Below are 20,979 nucleotides of genomic sequence, written 5' to 3' on the forward strand. Positions count from 1 at the left end.
ACACGTGTTGTCTTCTCTCTTCTCATCTGTTCACTTTTGTCTCACATTACAGAACGTCACTGTGTTCCGATGTGTGCTATGTTCTATATGTTCTAGGTGTTCTATGTGTGTTATGTTCTATGTGTGCTGATATGTTCTATATGTTCTAGGTGTTCTATGTGTGCTATGTTCTATGTGTGCTGATATGTTCTATATGTTCTAGGTGTTCTATGTGTTGTGTTCTAATGTGTTCTGATATATTCTGATGTGTTGATATGTTCTGTGTTCTCATGTGTGCTGATGTATTCTATATGCTTTGTGTTCTAATGTGTTCTGATATGTTCTAGGTGTTCTATGTGTGCTATGTTCTATGCTTTGTGTTCTAATGTGTTCTGATATGTTCTATATGCTTTACATGTTCTGATATGTTCTGATGTGTTCTGTGTTCTACTGTGTGCTGATGTGTTCTATATGTTCTCTATGTTCTATGTGTTCTAATGTGTTCTGATATGTTCTACATGTTCTGATATCTTCTGATGTGTTCTGATATGTTCTATGGTGTGCTGATGTGTTCTATATGCTCTATGTGTTCTAATGTGTGCTGATATGTTCTTTATGTTCTAATATGTTCTCTATGTTCTATGTGTTCTATGTTCTAATGTGTGCTGATATGTTCTGTGTTCTATGTTCTGATGTGTGCTGATATGTTGTGTTCTAATGTGTTCTAATATGTTCTATGTGTTCTAATGTGTGTTGATATGTTCTAATGTGTGTGTTCAATCTCTAGTTTTAATTAAAGTTTCCAGGTGAGACACACCTGAGCTCAGACTTCTCATTAGCCCGACAGATTTTCCTCTGAAACTGTTCACACACCTGTAAAAACACACACCTGTAGAAACACACACACGTTCACACACCTGTAAAAACACACACCTGTAGAAACACACACCTGTAGAAACACACACCTGTAAAAACACACACCTGTTCACACACCTGTAGAAACACACACCTGTTCACACACCTGTAGAAACACACACCTGTAGAAACACACACCTGTAAAAACACACACCTGTAAAAACACACACCTGTTCACACACCTGTAGAAACACACACCTGTTCACACACCTGTAGAAACACACACCTGTAGAAACACACACCTGTAAAAACACACACCTGTTCACACACCTGTAGAAACACACACCTGTAGAAACACACACCTGTTCACACACCTGTAGAAACACACACCTGTAAAAACACACACACGTTCACACACCTGTAAAAACACACACCTGTTCACACACCTGTAAAAACACACACCTGTTCACACACCTGTAAAAACACACACACGTTCACACACCTGTAGAAACACACACCTGTAGAAACACACACCTGTTCACACACCTGAACAGTAGAGCAGTTCAGAGGTCTCTAACAATCATCATGAACAGATTTCACTTCATTCTCTGCTGTTTATTCAAATGTTTTGGTCAAAACTGGACATTTATTCATGTTAGTAGTCAGCAGTGCCCCCCCCCCCTCACTCCCGCCGCGCCGCGCTCTCCTCCACCGCCCGGTTCGTCAGCGCGGTGAGGAAACAGAAACTGAAGTGGAACTGCAGCACGTCACACACTTTGGACCAGAAGTGTCCGGTGAGCTGCTGGAACAGCCGGTACCGCGCGAGCCAGTGATCCAGCAGCTTCAGCACCACGAACCCCGCACAGGACAGGATGGCCAGCGCGAGATACCTCCGCGAGACGCCGTCCCCGTGCGTCAGCTGCACGCGAACTCCCTTGTACACCGAAAAGGCGACGTGGCAGCCCAGCGCCGCCTCGAAGCCGCGCTCGTGCAGCAGCGCGAGGCCGTAGCTGAAGAGAGAGCACAGCTCGAGAGCTGCCGCGTGCGACGCGCGCCGCTTCGCCGGCAGATGCTCGATGAAGTCGATCCACGCGGGAACCCACGCGAAGATCGGTAGGGTGACCCACTGGTCGAGCACCGCGGGAGCGCGCCGCAGCACGGCCAGGCGCGTCCACTGCACGGGAGCGTAAAAGACGGCCATGAGCGCGAACACCTGCCGCAGGTAGCGGCCCTGCTCCGTCTCCGCCGCGTCGCTCCGCCGCAGCAGCCAGCGCAGCCCCATGATGACGTAGCCGACGTTCACCACGCTGTTCCACGGCATCGACAGGAACGCAGGCGCGTGCTCGAGCCGCTTCTCCGCGTAATCATCGTAGGTCAGCTCCACGTGCACGGCGGCGAACAGGCTCGTGTTGGCCAGGACGACACACAGCACAAGAGGGACGGACACGTGCAGCAGGGCTGCCCTCATCACCGGAAACACGTTATACAGTCGGAAGGACAGAAAGGTGCTCGGAGCGGGAACACGCAGCTCCAGCTGGCACTGGTGTTCCGGGTTTCACTGTCACGTGGTACAAAACCGAGGGATTGGATTGGCTCCCTCACCTTCACTCTGTCGGTGTATAAACACAGGGTCAGAATGACACACACACACACACACACACACACACACACACACACACACACACACACACACACACACACACACACACACAGATTCATTGAAGTGCTTTATAATAAACATAATAATAAACTTTATTTGTAACATGTTTCTAAGCTCCAGTTTCACCAGCTTCACATAAAATAATCCATTAAAACAAAACCAGTGAATTCTAACAACACAATGATCAATTAAAACACATTAAAACACATTAAAAACAGGCTATAAAAGTGGATCAACTAAAAGCTCTGATGCACGTCTGTTTTAAAAAGAGATTTAAGACTTTATTTCCTCAGGCAGCTCCTTCCTCAACTGAAATGAGTTTTAGGACGTGTCTCCAGAACAGATAGAACTAGAACAGATAGAACCAGAACAGATAGAAGTCTGTGGTGATGTCAGACTAACGGAACAATCAGCTCAGCTAACAGGAGGGAGAGAATCTCACCAGTCCACAGTAAAATCTTATGGACGTTAGATGGAGGTGAAGACATTGAATTGGACTGATGGATGATGGATGGAGGTGAAGAGGCTGCTGCAGGCGTTGAGACGTGAGGAGATGAAGGCGTCATGAAATGTTAAAAATATTTTGATACTTTAGATATTTTGCAGGTGATAGAAACAGCACTGCACATGCTTTAATACGGTGTTCAAAACTTAAACTGCTTTCAAACCAAGATCTTCCTGATGAAAACAAAACCTTTTGGAACAGGAGCTCTCTACGTTGGACAGACAGTTCAGGCTGAGACACAGAGACAATGAGACACTGAGACACGGAGATCGTGAGACAATTAGATACGAAGACAATGAGACATGGCAACAGCAGATCAGGGCTGAAGAGACAGCAATCTGTCCAGCACACAGTGAGCTGAGAGACGTGCGTCCGGATCTCCGTCCCAGCAGTCAGTTAGGAGCTCAGTCAGCGCAGCACCCTGACAGGTGACACATGCAGAGGATGACATCATTACAACATCCAGAGGATGACATCATTACAACATCCAGAGGATGACATCATTACAGCATCCAGAGGATGACATCATTACAACATCCAGAGGATGACATCATTACAACATCCAGAGGATGACATCATTACAACATCCAGAGGATGACATCATTACAACATCCAGAGGATGACATCATTACAGCATCCAGAGGATGACATCATTACAACATCCAGAGGATGACATCATTACAACATCCAGAGGATGACATCATTACAGCATCCAGAGGATGACATCATTACAACATCCAGAGGATGACATCATTACAGCATCCAGAGGATGACATCATTACAGCATCCAGAAGATGACATCATTACAACATCAAGAGGATGACATCATTACAACATCCAGAGGATGGCATCATTACAACATCCAGAGGATGACATCATTACAACATCCAGAGGATGACATCATTACAGCATCCAGAGGATGACATCATTACAGCATGAAGAGGATGACATCATTGAAACATCCAGAGGATGACATCATTACAGCATGAAGAGGGTGACATTACAACATCAAGAGGATGACATTACAGCATGAAGAGGGTGACATCATTACAACATCCAGAGGATGACATCATTACAGCATGAAGAGGATGACATCATTACAACATCCAGAGGATGACATCATTACAGCATGAAGAGGATGACATCATTACAGCATGAAGAGGATGACATCATTACAACATCCAGAGGATGACATCATTACAACATCCAGAGGATGACGTCATTACAATATCCAGAGGATGACATCATTACAACATCCAGAGGATGACATCATTACAACATCCAGAGGATGACATCATTACAGCATGAAGAGGATGACATCATTACAGCATGAAGAGGATGACATCATTACAACATCCAGAGGATGACATCATTACAACATCAAGAGGATGACATCATTACAACATCCAGAGGATGGCATCATTACAACATCCAGAGGATGACATCATTACAACATCCAGAGGATGACATCATTACAACATCCAGAGGATGACATCATTACAGCATGAAGAGGATGACATCATTACAGCATGAAGAGGATGACATCATTACAACATCCAGAGGATGACATCATTACAGCATCCAGAGGATGACATCATTACAGCATCCAGAGGATGACATCATTACAACATCCAGAGGATGACATCATTACAGCATCAAGAGGATGACATCATTACAACATCCAGAGGATGGCATCATTACAACATCCAGAGGATGACATCATTACAGCATCCAGAGGATGACATCATTACAGCATCCAGAGGATGACATCATTACAGCATGAAGAGGATGACATCATTACAACATCCAGAGGATGGCATCATTACAGCATCCAGAGGATGACATCATTACAGCATCCAGAGGATGACATCATTACAGCATCAAGAGGATGACATCATTACAGCATCCAGAGGATGACATCATTACAACATCAAGAGGATGACATCATTACAACATCCAGAGGATGGCATCATTACAACATCCAGAGGATGACATCATTACAACATCCAGAGGATGGCATCATTACAACATCCAGAGGATGACATCATTACAACATCCAGAGGATGACATCATTACAGCATCCAGAGGATGACATCATTACAGCATCCAGAGGATGACATCATTACATGTTGGCTGGTGTTTACCAAAAGAATAAAGACGTTTTAGATTCTGTTATAGATGAATCACAATCTGATGTTCTGAGGAAATCACATATTGTAAACAATGTTAGATTATTATTGGATTTATTACATCATAACGAGCTTGTAAATGATCATAGTTTCATTCTGTTTCCTAGTTTTAAGCTCTTGAAAGATTGTTTTTGAAATTTTGGAGAATTTTTTTCTGATATCTACTGGCTGATGACACCAAACACGCCGCTGTAAACATGCTACTGTCTAGCACAGCTGACCGAACAGGCTCAAGGCTCTGAGACAGAATACCTGTGGCAGCAGCTCCCAGTGTTCAGGGACAGAAGGTCTCCTGTCCAGGTGAGACACCAACAGGACGAGTCTCTCCCGAGTTACATCGGCACCCAATTCTGATTCATATGGCAGCAGGTGGTGAGGAACAACATGACCTGGACATGAAGGATTCATTATGTTCAGGTCAGTTACACATCCTTTAGAGAGGCATCCATCATCCATCCGTCATCCATCATCCAGCCATCCACCATCCATCCATTGTCCATCATCCACCATCCATCCATTGTCCATCATCCAGCATCATCCATCCATCATCCATCCATTGTCCATCATCCATCATCCACCGTCCATCCATCATCCACCATCCACCGTCCATCCATCATCCACCATCCATCCATTGTCCATCATCCACCATCCATCCATCCACCATCCATCATCCATCGTCCCTCATCCATTATTCATCATCCATCTGTCATCCATCCGTCATCCATCCATCCATCATTCATGCATCATCCATCCATCATCCATCATCCATTCATCATCTTCCACTTATCCGGGTTGGGTCGCGGTGGCAACAGCCAAGCAAGCTGACCCAGACTTCTCTCTCCTGCAACATTTTCCAGCTCATGCTGGAGGATCCCGAGATGTTCCTAGGCCAACCGGGAGATATAATCCCTCCAGCGTGTCCTGGGTCTTCCCCGGGGTCTCCTGCCAGTTGGGCGTGCCCGGAAAACTTCCAGAGGGAGGCTCCCAGGAGGATCCTGATCAGAGGCCCGAACCACCTCAGCTGACAACTTTCAACACGAAGGATTAGCGCCTCAACTCCAAGTTCCCTCCTGATGTCCGAGCTCCTTACCCGATCTCTGAGGCTGAGGCCGGCCTCCTACGGAGGAAACTCATTTCGGCCGCTTGTAGCCGCAACCTCGTTCTTTCGGTCACGACCCAGAGAGCTGCTGACCATCGGTGAGGGTCGGAACGTAGATCGTCCAGTAAACTGAGAGCTTCGCCTTCCGGCTCAGCTCCTCTTCACCAACACGGTCCGGTGCAGCGCCTGTTGTACTGCTGCAGCAGCACCGATCTGGGGGTCGATCTCCCGCTCCATCCTCCATCCTCCTCGTGAACAAGACCCTGAGATACTTAAACTCCTTCACTTGAGGCAGGCACTCCGTCCCCACCTGGAGGGAGCAATCCACCGGTTTCCAGCAGAGAACCATGGCCTCAGATTTGGGGATGCTGACCCTCATCCCTGCCGCTTCACACTCAGCTGCAAACCGCCCCAGTGAGTGCTGGAGGTCCGAAGAGGCCAACAGGACCACATCATCTGCAAACAGCAGAGATGCGATCCGGAGACCCCCGAACCTGATGTGCTCCTCCCCCCGGCTGCGCCTAGATATCCTGTCCATGAAGGTCACAAACAGGATCGGTGACAAAGGACAGCCCTGGTGGAGGCCACGCCCACTGGAAACATCTCTGAGTTATTGCCGAGAATACGAACACAGCTCTTACTGCGGTTGTACAGAGCCCAGATGGCCCGTACCCATACCCTCCCCCCACCCCCCACCACCAAAACCCCCGGGGGACCCGGTCAAAAGCCTTCTACAAGTCCACAAAGCACATCTAGACTGGATGGTTAAACTCCCAGCACCCCTCCAGTAGTCCTGCGAGGGTAAAGATCTGGTCCACTGTTCCACGACAAGGACGGAATCTGCACTGCTCCTCTTGAATCTGAGGTTCGACAAACGGTCGGAGCCTCCTTTCCAGCACCCTGGCACAAGCTTTGCCTGGGAGGCTGAGTAGTGTGATACCCCGATAGTTGGAGCAACTCTCCGGTCCTCTTTTTTGAAAATGGGAACCACCACCCCTGCCAGTCCATGGGCACTGTTCCCGACCCCCATGCGACATTGAAGAGGTGTGTCAGCCAAGACAGCCCAGCAATGTCCAGCGCCTTCAGCATCTCAGGGCGGATCTCATCCACCCCCGGCGGATCTCATCCACCCCTGGCGCTTTGCCACTGAGGAGCTTTTTGACTACCTCAGAGGCCTCTGCCAGGGATATGGGTGCGACCCCCTCCCCAAGTCTTCAGACGCTGCCTCCTCTCCAGAGTTCCTCAAAGTGCTCTTTCCACCGCCTGACGATGTCCCCCATCCGAGTGAGCAGTGCCCCCCTTCCTCCACCACCCTTGTCCCTGCTTTCCCTTCCTGAGTCGTCGGATGGTTTGCCAGAATTTCCTTGAGGCAAACCGAAAGTCCTTCTCTGGCCTCCCCGAACTCCTCCCATGCCCGAGTTTTAGCATCCGCGACCCTTCTGGCCTGCCTGTACCTGTCAGCTGCTTCAGGAGACCCCTGAGCCAACCAGGCCCAAAAGGCCTCCTTTTTCAGCTTGACAGCTTCCCTCACCCCCGGTGTCCACCACCGGGTTCTCGGGTTGCTGCTGCGACAGGCATCGATGACCTTCCAACCACAACTCTTAGCGGCCGCGTCCACAATAGAGGCTTTGAACATGGTCCACTCGAACTCCATGTCCCCAAACTCCCTCGGGATGCGTGAGAAGTTCTTCTGGAGGTGAGAGTTGAAGACCCCCCAGACAGGTTCCTCTGCCAGACGTTCCCAGTTCACCCTCAGTACACTTTTGGGCTTGCCAGGTCTTTCCAGCCGACTCCCATCTGATCCAACTCACCACCAGGTGGTGATCAGCTGACAGCTCTGCTCCTGAGTGTCCAAGACATACGGCCGCAGATCAGATGATACGACTACAAAGTCGATCATTGATCTCAGCCTAAGGTGTTCTGGTACCAGGTAGACTGATGACCGACCTTATGTTCGTACATGATGTTTGTTATGGCCAAACCGTGACTAGCACATTAGTCCAATAACGAAACACCACTCGGGTTCAGATCGGGCAGGCCGTTCCTCCCAATCACCATCCATCCATCTATCCATCTATCCATCCATCCATTCATCCATCATCCAACCATTCATCCATCCATCCATTTATCCATCATCCATCCATCCATCCATCCACCCATCATCCATCCATCCATCCATCCATCCATCATTCATCCATCCTGAAGGTGTCCAACCTTTAAATAAATCGGAGCAGCGCATTAAGACCTCCCAGATCAGCAGCCCTAAAGCGTAGACGTCTCCCTGCATGAGGAAGCAGCTGCTGCTGATGTTCACGGATCCTTCGAGGACTTCAGGGGCGACATAGTGCAGCGTTCCCAGCGGAGCCGGACCCTGCACAGATGGGGAGTCATTGCTATGTACAATACATGTTGTAAAGTTTATTTTGGTAAGTCTGGTAGGTGAAAGTTTAAAGACTATAAATAAATATAAATCTGTTGTCTTCACTCGATGTTGAAACGGAATGATGTCACTGTCTAATGAGTCAGCAGCCGTGATTGTGTCTCACCTCCACGGCGCTGGTGTCGTCCCACCAGCAGCGACTCCCTGAACACGAGCGCACGATGGTGGAGCAGCCAAAGTCACACAACACACAAGTCCCGTCCGCCCGCACCAGCACGTTGGAGCTGCTCAGGTCGCGGTAGGCCACTGCAGGTTTGTGTACATCTGCACCACAACAACACGCAGGTCATCGTTCACACACTGTGAACAGACCGTCTTCTTCTACAGTCACCGTGTGGAGTTTGGATTTTTAAAGGCAGCAGATGTTTTGGATCCACAGAGACTCACATGTTCATTAATGAGGAAAATCAGTCCCTCCAGGATTTCAGAGTGTTTCTGTGATTGTTGCAATCAAAAATGTTTGCTTTTGCGGCGGATTTTCTGAAAAATGTAGATGTAATTTGTGGAGTTTTAAGTGAGTTTTTTGTGTAAAATTGCAGGAATTAAAAAAAATTGCAAGCTGAGAAACAAAAATGTGATTTATTTTAAACACCACCTGATAAAGAACTAAATCTGTAATCACTTCCTAAGATAATAATCATGCTGCACATCGGAAATATTTTAGTTTTAATATTTTTATTTATTTATTGAACTTAGAGAACCATGGAGAAAAAAGTTCCTAAAAAGTCCTAAAAGCTGCATATGTTTCCAGAACAGACCGTCTGTGACTGGAATATAGAAACAAGGACTACATCAGCCTTTCAAAATAAGAGCTTTAGAGGCTGTTTAATTCATGTTCATTCAACACGTAGACCTGCTGGATGAAACAAACAAAGAGACGTCTCTGACAACTGGGCGTGTGGAGAAAACTCATTTAACATCCAGTAATATGGAATCACTTCCTTTGATCACAAACATTTAATCATCATTTTAATGTGAAGAACACATTTCCCACAAACCCCTTCATTTCCCGTTTCTCCTCGTTTTCCTGTTTCTCCGGTGAGCAGAGTTTTATTTGGTGATGAAAACAGGAAGAGAGACTTTCTGGTTGGTTATTGTTGGTAATAAAGAGAGTTTAGTTTGAAAAGATTTACTTTTTGGAGCAGTTTGTCCATGTCAACAATGAATCTTCCAGACAAACAAGAGTTAGTTATGGAGTTCCACAAAGCTCAGGGTTCGGCCCAATACTTTTTACTTTGTACATGCTTCCATTAGGAGATGTCATCAGGAAGCACTGCATCAACTTCCATTGTTATGCAGATGACACTCAGCTATATCTTTCTATAAAACCAGATGAAACTAATCAGTTAGTAAAACTTGAAGCCTGTCTAAAAGACATAAAGACCTGGATGACCAAAAACTTCCTGCTTCTAAATTCAGACAAAACAGAAGTTCTTGTACTTGGTCCTAAACACCTCAGAAACTCTTTGTCTAATCACTTAGTTACTCTGGATGACGTTGTCTTGGCCTCCAGCAAAACTGTGAGGAACCTTGGAGTCATCTTTGATGAGGATTTGTCCTTTAGACACCATATAAAGCAAATCTCCAGAACTGCCTTCTTTCATCTACGTAATATTAATAAAATCAGGAAAATCCTTCCTCAGCGTGACGCAGAAAAACTCATTCATGCGTTTGTTACTTCTAGACTAGATTATTGTAATTCCTTGTTGTTAGGACGTCCAAATTACTCATTAAAAACCTGCAGCTGATCCAAACTACTGCAGCAAGAGTACTGACGGGATTTAACGAGAGAGATCATATTTCTCCAGTTTTATCTTCTCTTCACTGGCTTCCTGTGAAATCAAGAATATAATTTAAAATTCTCTTGATGACTTACAAAGCTCTACATGACCAGGCTCCATCATATCGTAGAGATCTTACAGAACCACATCATCCTGACAGATCTTATAGAACCACATCGTCCTGACAGATCTTATAGAACCACATCGTCCTGATAGATCTTATAGAACCACATCATCCTGACAGAGATCTAATAGAACCACATCATCCTGATAGATCTTATAGAACCACATCATCCTGACAGAGATCTAATAGAACCACATCATCCTGATAGATCTTATAGAACCACATCATCCCAACAGAGATCTTCTCTCAGCCTACTTGTGGTTCCCAGAGTTTCCACCAGCAGGATGTAAATCAGAGTTTCAGTTTTCAGGCTCCCAGTTTGTGTTCAGGAGCAGAAACCTTCTCGAGCTTTAAGGTTCCACTCAAAACGTTCCTTTTTGATAAAGTTTATAGTTGAGCTGCTCAGGTGAACCTGAACCATCCTGCAGTTCTGCTGTTATAGACCGAGGCTGCTGGGGAACCTCCCATGATGCACTGGGCTTCTTACCTCTCACTCTTTCACTCTCTATAACTCATATCTCACCATCACATCTCATTAACTTCATCTTTTTCTCTCCCATAGTTTCTTCTTATTATCTGTTGTCTCCATTCAGTTCCTTCACTCGTGTAGTTGCTGTTCTTTCTTTTCCAGATGTCCCGTCATGGAGCTGCATGTCTCTGCTCTGTGATTGTCGTCTCCACCAACAGTTCTTCTCTTCTATCTCTATGCTGTCCTTTTCTCTCTCTGCTCTCCTCTCACCCCAACCGGTCGAGGCAGATGGCCGCCCACCTCTGATCCTGGTTCTGTTAACAGATGTTCCGCCCACCTCTGATCCTGGTTCTGTTAAGATGCTCCGCCCACCTCTGAGCCCGGTTCTGTTAACAGATGCTCCACCCACCTCTGATCCTGGTTCTGTCGGAGGTTTCTTCCTGTTAACCCTCATGTTGTCCTCGGGTCAAAATGACCTGCAGCTGTGTTCAACCAAGTTCTATTTTATTTTCATATTTTTTTGGGATCATTGGTGACAAGGAGGCTGTGAGGGTTTCTTTAAAGAATGATGACCAATGAGCTCAAAAATATAAAAAATATAGAAATAAAATAGAACTTGGTTGAACACAGCTGTGGGTCATTTTGACCCGAGGACAACACGAGGGTTAAAGTGAGTTTTTCCCTCCTAGATTATGTGGGAATTGTTGGATTGTTGAATTGTTGGTTTCTCTGTATAATATTGTAAAGTTCTGCTGTAAAGACTTTAATGTGTTAAGAGCCATGAAATAACCTGTGTTGTGATTTATACCAATAAAAAATAAAATTGAATTGACTTTTTGTCGTTAATACTTTCAGCACAGATCCTGATGACGATGTTTTTTATGGAAAAATTTCGGCAATTTAAAATAATTGCAAACTCCCTGAAATATTGCGCAAGATCGTGATTTCATGGAGGGACTGATTAATCATGTTTAATGATAACATTCAAAATATCAGTGTGGAGAACTGAAAGAATTAAAACTGATGTTCAGAGTCTATTTCAACATGAAACATTCAGCTCCATGTTTCATGTATAAGCTGTGTCCTCTCCCTCTATCACAACTCACACACACACACACACACACACACACACACACACACTGTGTCAGTACCGTGGAGCAGAAGGTCAGAGTGCAGATAGGAAAGTCCCTGAGAAAATGAGCGGCACAGCTTCAGTGAGCTCGTCCAGCTGCTGGTGTGTTTCCACAGGAAGGAGTGCAGAGAGCCCTGAAATCAAACACACACCTGTTGTTCAGGCAGACAATAGAAATCCATGAAGAGACAAGAACCAGACAACTCATTGGGAACATCCATAAACTGGATATCAAAGTGTTCGTAGCTTCAGGTCTGTAAAATGGTTCTGATCCAGAAGAGTCTTCAGTTGCAATACCAGCGAGTGCCACTAGAGGTCGGCTCCAAAAAGCCTCCGGCTCCATAGACTCCCATTCAACTTCTCTCATCAAATCCAAAGTGAATAAAATGTGTCCATCAGTTATCTCGGTGTTGTTAGCTAAAGTCACTCCTTCTTATTAGTTTTCTGGAGGTCCATCTGAAAATAATCCCTCATTCATTAGAAAAGAAGATTCAAGAAGACCTGGTTTTGGGGGCGTGTCTGTTTGATTGACAGGCCTGTGGTGCAGTCAGGTTACAGTTATCGGTGGGCGGGACGTAGTATTGTCAGAATCTGTACCGGCCTGATTTTATGGTGTAATTTTGTTAAATTCATATTTTACAGTTTTATTATACAACAAGTAGCTCCTCCCCAGAGATCTGATTGGTCAACAGAACATTTGGAAGAAATCATCATGACATCACATCCTGCTCATCACTAGAAATATCACTCCACCTCCTCAATGGGAACATAGAATTAGAATAGAGTTTCATCTACTATGTAATATAATGTAGTTTCTACTTCTTATAGTTCTATTAAATGAGCCATTTGGTGAAGTCGGGTCTCTTTTGGTCCTTTTTGGTCGCTCCGAGCACCCGTACCGTAACACCACGGATAGTCACGCACTTACAATCCTAGAGGAGGCTAGCTGGACCGGTTTGGTTTGAACACATGACACGGAGCTAAAATGTTAAAAACACATGAGAACATGGATATCTTTGTTCACCAGATATCTTTGATCATCAGATATCTTTGTTCCTCAGATATCTTTGTTCATCAGATATCTTTGATCATCAGATATCTTTGTTCATCAGATATCTTTGCTCATCAGATATCTTTGTTCCTCAGATATCTTTGTTCATCAGATATCTTTGATCATCAGATATCTTTGTTCATCAGATATCTTTGATCATCAGATATCTTTGTTCATCACATATCTTTGTTCATCAGATATCTTTGTTCCAACCAGACTGAGCTTGCTGATCAGTTTAGTGTTTCTATGTTCTGTATTTATTCAGTTGGAGACTAGAAATCCTCTCTGTTGCTAGGTGGTTGCTAAGGGTCGGACTACTTCCTATAGTAAACATTGCAGACATTACATGAGTTGTTAGTGATACACCGTGTGTTGCCATGGAAACGGAGATCACACTAATAAAAAGTTTTATATTTTAGAGTGAATTGTTCCACAATATGAACACATGTAGATGACATGTTTTATTTAGTTGGTAACTTGTTGTATAATCACAATATCACACTGGACGGTGTTTTAACGTCATTATGGGATCAACAGTGATGTCATCAGGACACTCTCTGGAGTAATACTGCTTTATTGTGATCCATTTGTTTTGTGTTCTATTTTATTGTAGTTTTATTTAATTCATTCTTATGAATCAGGTTTTATTCATTCTTTTTATTTATTTATGTTCTCTTATTTGTTTCATTTCCATCTCAGTCTCCTTGTGTAAGTTTGTCCGTTTTACTCTGATGGTCTCGGCGTGTATTCGTCTCCTCTCGTGTCCTCTATGGAACCCTGAAGGTCATTGGTCACGTATAAACACATGAAGTGTGATCTCTCAGGAAACGGAGATGTTTTTGTCTCACGTGTTCGGCGAACTGCAGCACGATGAAGCCGCTGCTGTCGGCGTGTTTCCTCCCGGCGCCCAGGAAGGAGACGATGGCGTCGTGCTTCATCAGCGGCAGCTCGTACACCTGCCGCTCGGAGGAGAACCGCTGCGTCCAGCCTGCAGGGAACACTTTCACCGCCACGACACATCCACGCAACCGCCCCCGGAAAACCGTCCCAAAATGACCTCGGCCCACAATCTGTGACACATAAACACAACCAGGTCACACACGAGACACTCTGAGGTTTAAACCGTCGGACAGGTGAGGTCACCTGCTGCAGCTCCACGCCAGTGATGTCAGCATCACAGGTGATGGTGGTGAGGCATGAGCACGGTGGGGGGGCGCTGTCACCCTCACAGGAGGACGCTGGACGCTCCTCTGAAACACAAAGCAAAGCGACACCCGGAGGTCACCTGAGGGTCACACAAAAGTCACCTGGGGCCGCCCATAGGTCATGTAGGGGTCACCCGGCGGTCACCTACAGGTCACCTGAGAATCACCCATGGGTCACCTGAAGGTCACTTGAGGCTGCAGCACAGACTCATTACAATCCAGAGATCAATCAGATGCAATGAAGATCTTACTCTTCTGTTGGGAGCAGTTCCTCCGTCTGACAGCGAGGACGATGAAGAGGACGATGAAGAGCCCGATGAGCAGCATCCCGACCAGAAGAGCAGCCGTCTGCATGTTTCCATCTGAAAGAACATGATGGATAACATGCGCGTCTTCATTTACACGTGTTGATTATGTTTATCTCATCAATCCTTCAGTCCTCCTCACCTGCAGGAGAAGGGCTGGTGGGCGGGGCTTGTTCGGGCTCCGGGCTCCAGGTGATGTCGCTGTTGCACAGGTCTGTGTTACAGACACACTTCAGGATGTCGGAGCGTGTTTGAGCCCGGCAGGTCGAATCTGGGCAGAACTTTTCCACCACGTCACAAGCTGCAACAGAAGCAGGAACAGAACCTGTCAGAACTCGAACAGAACCCACGTACATATATATGAGCTTTAACGTCGGTCCAGCAGGCGGTCCGGTCCAGTCCACAGATACCGCAGGCTCTTACCGAGAACATCCACCTCCGGCTGGCTGTTGTTGATGTGGAAGTAGCCCACGCAGCAGCGGGTCCGCTCACAGACCTGCACCGAGCCGCTCACACTGCCAGCAGCGCCGTACTGCTGGATGCTCCGTGGCCTCGTGACGCGGAAAACACAGCGTCTCCTCAGCAACATGTGCTGGCTGCTGACGCACATCCATCCTGGAGGAGCAGAGGACCACATGCTGAACCTGAAGACAAACTTCTTCATAAATATTACAACTCTGTTTCTGAAACAGTGGAGACGCTGTGAAAAATGTAAATAAATACAGAATGGGATGGTTTATAAATCACATAAACTTATATTTAATAGAAAATAAACCAAAGACAACGTATCAAATGTTGAAACTGAGAAATGTTATTGTTTCATTAAAAATATCTTCTCATTTTGAATCTGATGTCAGCAACACGTTTCTATAAGTTGTTCCAGGATCATGTTCACCACTGAGCTGCATCAACTCTTCTTTTAACAACACTCTGGAAATGTTCAGGAACTGAGGAGACCAGTTTCTGGAGTTTTGAAAGTGAAATGTGGTCCCATTTTTTTGCCTGATAGAGGATTTCAGCTGCTCAACAGTTCAGGGTCTCCTTTGTTGTATTGTTCATGTCCTGATGCTCCAGATGTTTTCAATGATTGACAGGTCTGGACTGCAGGAGGCCAGTTTATCAGCGGACTCTTCTACTAGAGAACCATGCTGTTGGAATACGTGCAGAATGTGGTTGGACGTTGTTCTGCTGAAATAAACAAGACCTTCCCTGAAAGAGACGTTGTCTGGATGGCAGCATATGTTGCTCCAAAACCTGAATATATCATTCAGCATTAATGCTTCCTTCCAGATGTTCAAGCTACCCATGCCATGTGCACTAATGCATCCCTGTACCATCACAGATGCTGGCTTTAGAACTGAGCTGATAACAAGCTGGCTGGTCCCTCTCCTCTTTAACCTGGAGGATGCAGCGTCCATGATTTCCAAACAGAATCTCAGATTGTGATCCATCAGACCTCAGGACAGTTGTCCACTTCACCTCAGTCCATCTTCAATGATCTCGGTCCAGAGAAGGCGGCGGTGTTTCTGGATCATGTTTCTATCTGGTTTCTTCTTTGGAGAGTTTTAACATCATTTGTGGACGCAGCGATGAACTGTGTTCACAGACGATGGTTTTCACAAGTGTTCCTGAGCCCATGCAGTGATTTCCACTCCAGAATAGTGTGTTTTTAATGCAGTGCTGCCTGAGGGCCCGAAGATCACCACCATCCAATATTGGTTTCCAGCCTTGTCCCTTGTGTTCAGAGATTTCTCCAGATTCTCTGAATCTTTTAATGATATTATGAACCGTAGACGATGAAATCCACTAATTCTTTGTAGTTTTACGTTGAGGAATATTATTCTTAGATTGTTGAACTATTTTCCAACACAGTCTTTCAGAGTGGTGAACCTCTCCCCATCTTCACTGCTGAGAGACTCTGCCTCTCTGAAATCATCTTTTATACCCAATCATGTTACTGATCTGTTGCCATGGTAGCCTGATTAGTTACAGATGTTCCATCAGGTGTTTTTTTAATTTATTTTCCACAACTTTTCCAGTCTTTTGTTGATCCTGTCACAACTTTTAGAGACGTGTTGCTGCCATCAAATTCAAAATGAGCAGATATTTTTCATAAATAATATTTCTCAGTTTCTACATTTCATATTTTGTCTTTGAATTAATTTGAATTGAATGAGTTTATGTGAATTATAAATCATCAGATTGTTTTTATTTACATTTTTCACAGCATCTCTCCTGTTTGCAGCTGTTCTGATGGAGTCACAAACTAATGGATCACTGCTTCACTCCCTGGTGAAGGACTCTCAGCTGAAACTGAGGAGAAAAGACGATTCAGATCTGAGAACATTTCCTTCGTAGATCTGCTCTGTTGGTTCGGACCGACAGTCTCACAACAACCAACTTCGACTGAAGCTTTAAATCAGCAGAGAAACTTTAAATCAGAAGAGAACGATTCAGCAGAAACACACAGCTCATTTCAGGACACTCACCCACAGCCAGGAGCAGCTGCCACGGCAGCATCATGGTGTCTGAGACCGAGGAGGAGGAGGAACAGTAGAAGGAGGAGGAGCAGGAAGATTTATCAGTCCTGGAATGTGACAGGAGTTTCCCACATGTTCCTGCACTCCCACACTGGGACATGTTGGACATGATTCTGCCTCCTAGAGTGCCTTCATCATCCTCTTCATCACCCTCTTCATCATTCTCTTCATCATCCTCTTCATCACCAGAGGTGTTCATCTAAAAATAAACGAGTCACAGCTTCACTGAAACCAGGACGACCGGTTTCAAAGTGCCACAAATGTAGTGACTAAAACATGGTGTTGGCGCCCTGCAAAGTCCAGAACATGTCAGGGTTGAAACACGGAACACATCAGGGTTGGAACATGGAAAATGTCAGGGTTGGAACACATCATGGTTAAAACACGGAACACGTTAAGATTAAAACATGTTACACGTTAGGGTTAAAATACGGATACTGAAGAGTTTAAATATGGAAAACGGAACAAGTCAGGTTTATATTAAGAACACATCAGGGTTGAAACATGGAACACGTCAGAGTCAAATTCCAGAACACGGAAAATGTCAGGGTTATAACAAAGAACACATCAGGGTTGTGTGGAATATAGATCTGCTTAGTGCATATGAGGGCTCATATGTTGTATGCTAATACAATATAATTTGGGTTGTCTTCCACCAAAAGTCATGTATATTGATGTATTCTTTGTTGGTTGGTGGAGGTGGGGGTTGTCTTCCTTCACCCCCTGGAGTCCTCCAGACAGCCATCTGATAATGCCTCAAAGAACAACTGTATGTGACCCCACAGGTTGCAGACCTCCTACTGTGACCTTTTGGTTTGGCCAAGCAGTATCACTCTCATTTACATACACAGCCTTTTGTCTACACCTTAAGATTGGTAGTGATGGTACGACCTATATGTAAGTAATATGATATGATATATATATATATATGTGTGTTGTATTGTTGTAAACATATCCTAGCACAGAAGCACAAAATACATACTGACTGTAAGCATTGTAGAACACATTGCTTATGCAGGAACTTAACACGTTGAGGTCACAGTAGGGTGCAACTCACTATCAGATCAAAAGGGGGATGTGGTTCAAACGGAGGACAGTGGAAAAGTACTGAGACAAACATACTATGCAAATGTCCCGCCACAACCTAGGTAACGCCTCTTCCTATAGTATAAGTGTATGTGCCGGAAAGGGGGAAGTCAGACTCCAACAAAGAGACCTCAGGTTGATGTTGGGCTCTCCAAGATATCTTGTAAACTACGCTTAATAAAAATCAACTAAAACCGGTAACTGCCTAAATACTGCTTCTATCAACGGACTCGGGGAAAACTATTGGGGACAATAATTTGAGATACAACAGTTGAAACACGGAACACGTCAGGGTTAAAACATGAAACGCATGAGGTTTAAAATACGGAACACGTCAGGGTTGAAACGTGGAGCACGTCAGGGTTAAAATAAAGAAAACATCAGGGTTAAAACACGGTATATGTCAGGGTTGAAACACAGAACACGTCAGGGTTATAATAAAGAACACATCAGGGTTAAAACACGGTACACCTCAGGTTTGAAAGACAGAACACTACAGGTTTAAAACATGGAACATGTCTGGGTTGAAACATGGAACACGAGAGCATTACAATACGGAACACGTTAGGGTTGAAACATGGAACACGTCAGGGTTGAAACATGGAACACGTGAGCATTAAAATACGGAACACGTCAGGGTTGAAACATGGAACACATCAGGGTTAAAACATGATATATGTCAGGTTTGAAAGACAGAACACGTCAGGGTTAAATAACAGAACACGTCAGGGTAGAAACACCGAACACATCAGGGTTGAAACACGGAACCCGTAAGGATTAAGTCAAGGTTAAAATACGGAACACATCAGGTTTGAAACACGGAACACATCAGGGTTAAAACACAGTATATGTCAGGTTTGAAAGACAGAACACGTCAGGGTTAAAACACGGAACACGTTATGGTTATAATACAGAACACATCACGGTTAAAATAAAGAAAACATCAGGGTTAAAACACAGAACACGTCAGGGTTAAAACATGGTATATGTCAGGTTTGAAAGACAGAACACGTCAGGGTTGAAACACTGAACTAGTCTGGGTTATAATAAGGAATACATCAGGGTTAAAACATGGCATATGTCAGGTTTAAAGACAGAACACGTCAGGGTTAAATAACGGAACACGTCAGGGTAGAAAACATGGAACGCATCAGGGTTAAAACATGGAACCTATCAGGGTTGAAACACGGAACACGTGAACGTTAAAATACGGAACACCTCAACGTAATAATAAAGGACACATTGGAGTTAAAATACGGAACACGTCAGGGTTAAAACACAGAACAAGTCAAGGTTAAAATACGGAACACATCTCGGTTAAAACATGGAACACGTCAGGGTAAATAACGGAACACGTCAGGGTAGAAACACGGAACGCATCAGGGTTAAAACATGGAACACATCAGGGTTGAAACATAGAACACATCAGGGTTAAAACATGGAACGCATCAGGGTTAAAACACGGAACACGTTTATGGTTAAAATACGGAACACATCAGGATTAAAATAAAGAAAACATCAGGGTAAGAGCATGGAACACGTCAGGGTTGAAACGCAGAACACGTCAAGGTTGAAACACGGAACCAGTAAGGATTAAAAGACGGCACAAGTCAAGGTTAAAACACGGAACACATCAGGTTTGAAACATGGAACACATCAGGGTTAAAACATGATATATGTCAGGTTTGAAAGACAGAACATGTCAGGGTTGAAACAGGGAACACTACAAGGTAATAATAAAGGACACATCAGGGTTAAAACATGGAACATATCAGGGTTGAAACACGGAACACGTTAGTGTTAAAATACGGAACACCTCAAGGTAATAATCAAGGACACCACAGGGTTAAAATACGGAACACGTCAGGGTTAAAACACGGAACAAGTCAGGGTTAAAACACGGAACAAGTCAAGGTTAAAATACAGAACACATCTGGGTTAAAACATGGAACACGTCAGGGTTGAAACACAGAACACATCAGGGTTAAAAGATGAAACGCATCAGGGTTAAAACACGGAACACGTTATGGTTAAAATACGGAACACATCAGGGTTAAAATAAAGAAAACATCGGGGTTAAACACGGAACACGTCAGGGTTAAAACATGGTAAATGTCAGGTTTGAAAGACAGAACACGTCAAGGTTGAAACACAGAACTAGTCAGGGTTAAAACACGGAACACATCAGAGTAAAAACACGGAACACATCAGTGTTAAAACATGATATATAGTGGGTACGGAAAGTATTCAGACCCTTTAAATTTTTCACTCTTTGTTTCATTGCAGCCATTTGCTAAAATCAAAAAAGTTCATTTTATTTCTCCTTAATGTACACTCAGCACCCCATGTTGACAGAAAAAAACAGAAATGTAGAAATTTGTGCAAATTTATTAAAAAAGAAAAACTGAAATATCACATGGTCATAAGTATTCAGACCCTTTGCTGTGACACTCATATTTAACTCACATGCTGCCCATTTCTTCTGATCCTCCTTGAGGTGGTTCTACGCCTTCATTGGAGTCCAGCTGTGTTTAATTAAACTAATTGGACTTGATTAGG

General features: G+C 44.6%; 2 protein-coding genes across 2 annotated transcripts; both read right to left on the reverse strand.

The window, feature by feature from the left end:
* Positions 1-1,512: 1,512 nt before the first annotated feature.
* tmem187 (transmembrane protein 187) lies at positions 1,513-2,552 on the reverse strand. The gene has a single exon (XM_069724716.1). The coding sequence runs from the start codon at positions 2,300-2,302 to the stop codon at positions 1,517-1,519; it is 786 nt and encodes a 261-aa protein (XP_069580817.1). The 5' UTR covers positions 2,303-2,552; the 3' UTR covers positions 1,513-1,516.
* Positions 2,553-2,582: 30 nt separating this feature from the next.
* LOC138636626 (anti-Muellerian hormone type-2 receptor-like) lies at positions 2,583-17,333 on the reverse strand. Its single transcript, XM_069724717.1, has 11 exons — positions 17,284-17,333; positions 15,218-15,409; positions 14,937-15,095; positions 14,741-14,851; positions 14,428-14,534; positions 14,133-14,354; positions 12,253-12,367; positions 8,834-8,991; positions 8,502-8,658; positions 5,441-5,577; positions 2,583-3,420 (listed from the first exon to the last, which is right to left on the reverse strand). The coding sequence occupies exons 1-11, from the start codon at positions 17,315-17,317 to the stop codon at positions 3,316-3,318; spliced, it is 1,497 nt and encodes a 498-aa protein (XP_069580818.1). The 5' UTR covers positions 17,318-17,333; the 3' UTR covers positions 2,583-3,315.
* Positions 17,334-20,979: the final 3,646 nt, after the last annotated feature.

The sequence above is a fragment of the Brachyistius frenatus genome, unplaced genomic scaffold (assembly GCF_029030835.1).
Source record: "Brachyistius frenatus isolate BFR_SWC_R1_liver_20210118 unplaced genomic scaffold, ASM2903083v1 Contig_392, whole genome shotgun sequence".
In the NCBI taxonomy this organism is placed as follows: Eukaryota; Metazoa; Chordata; class Actinopteri; family Embiotocidae; genus Brachyistius; species Brachyistius frenatus.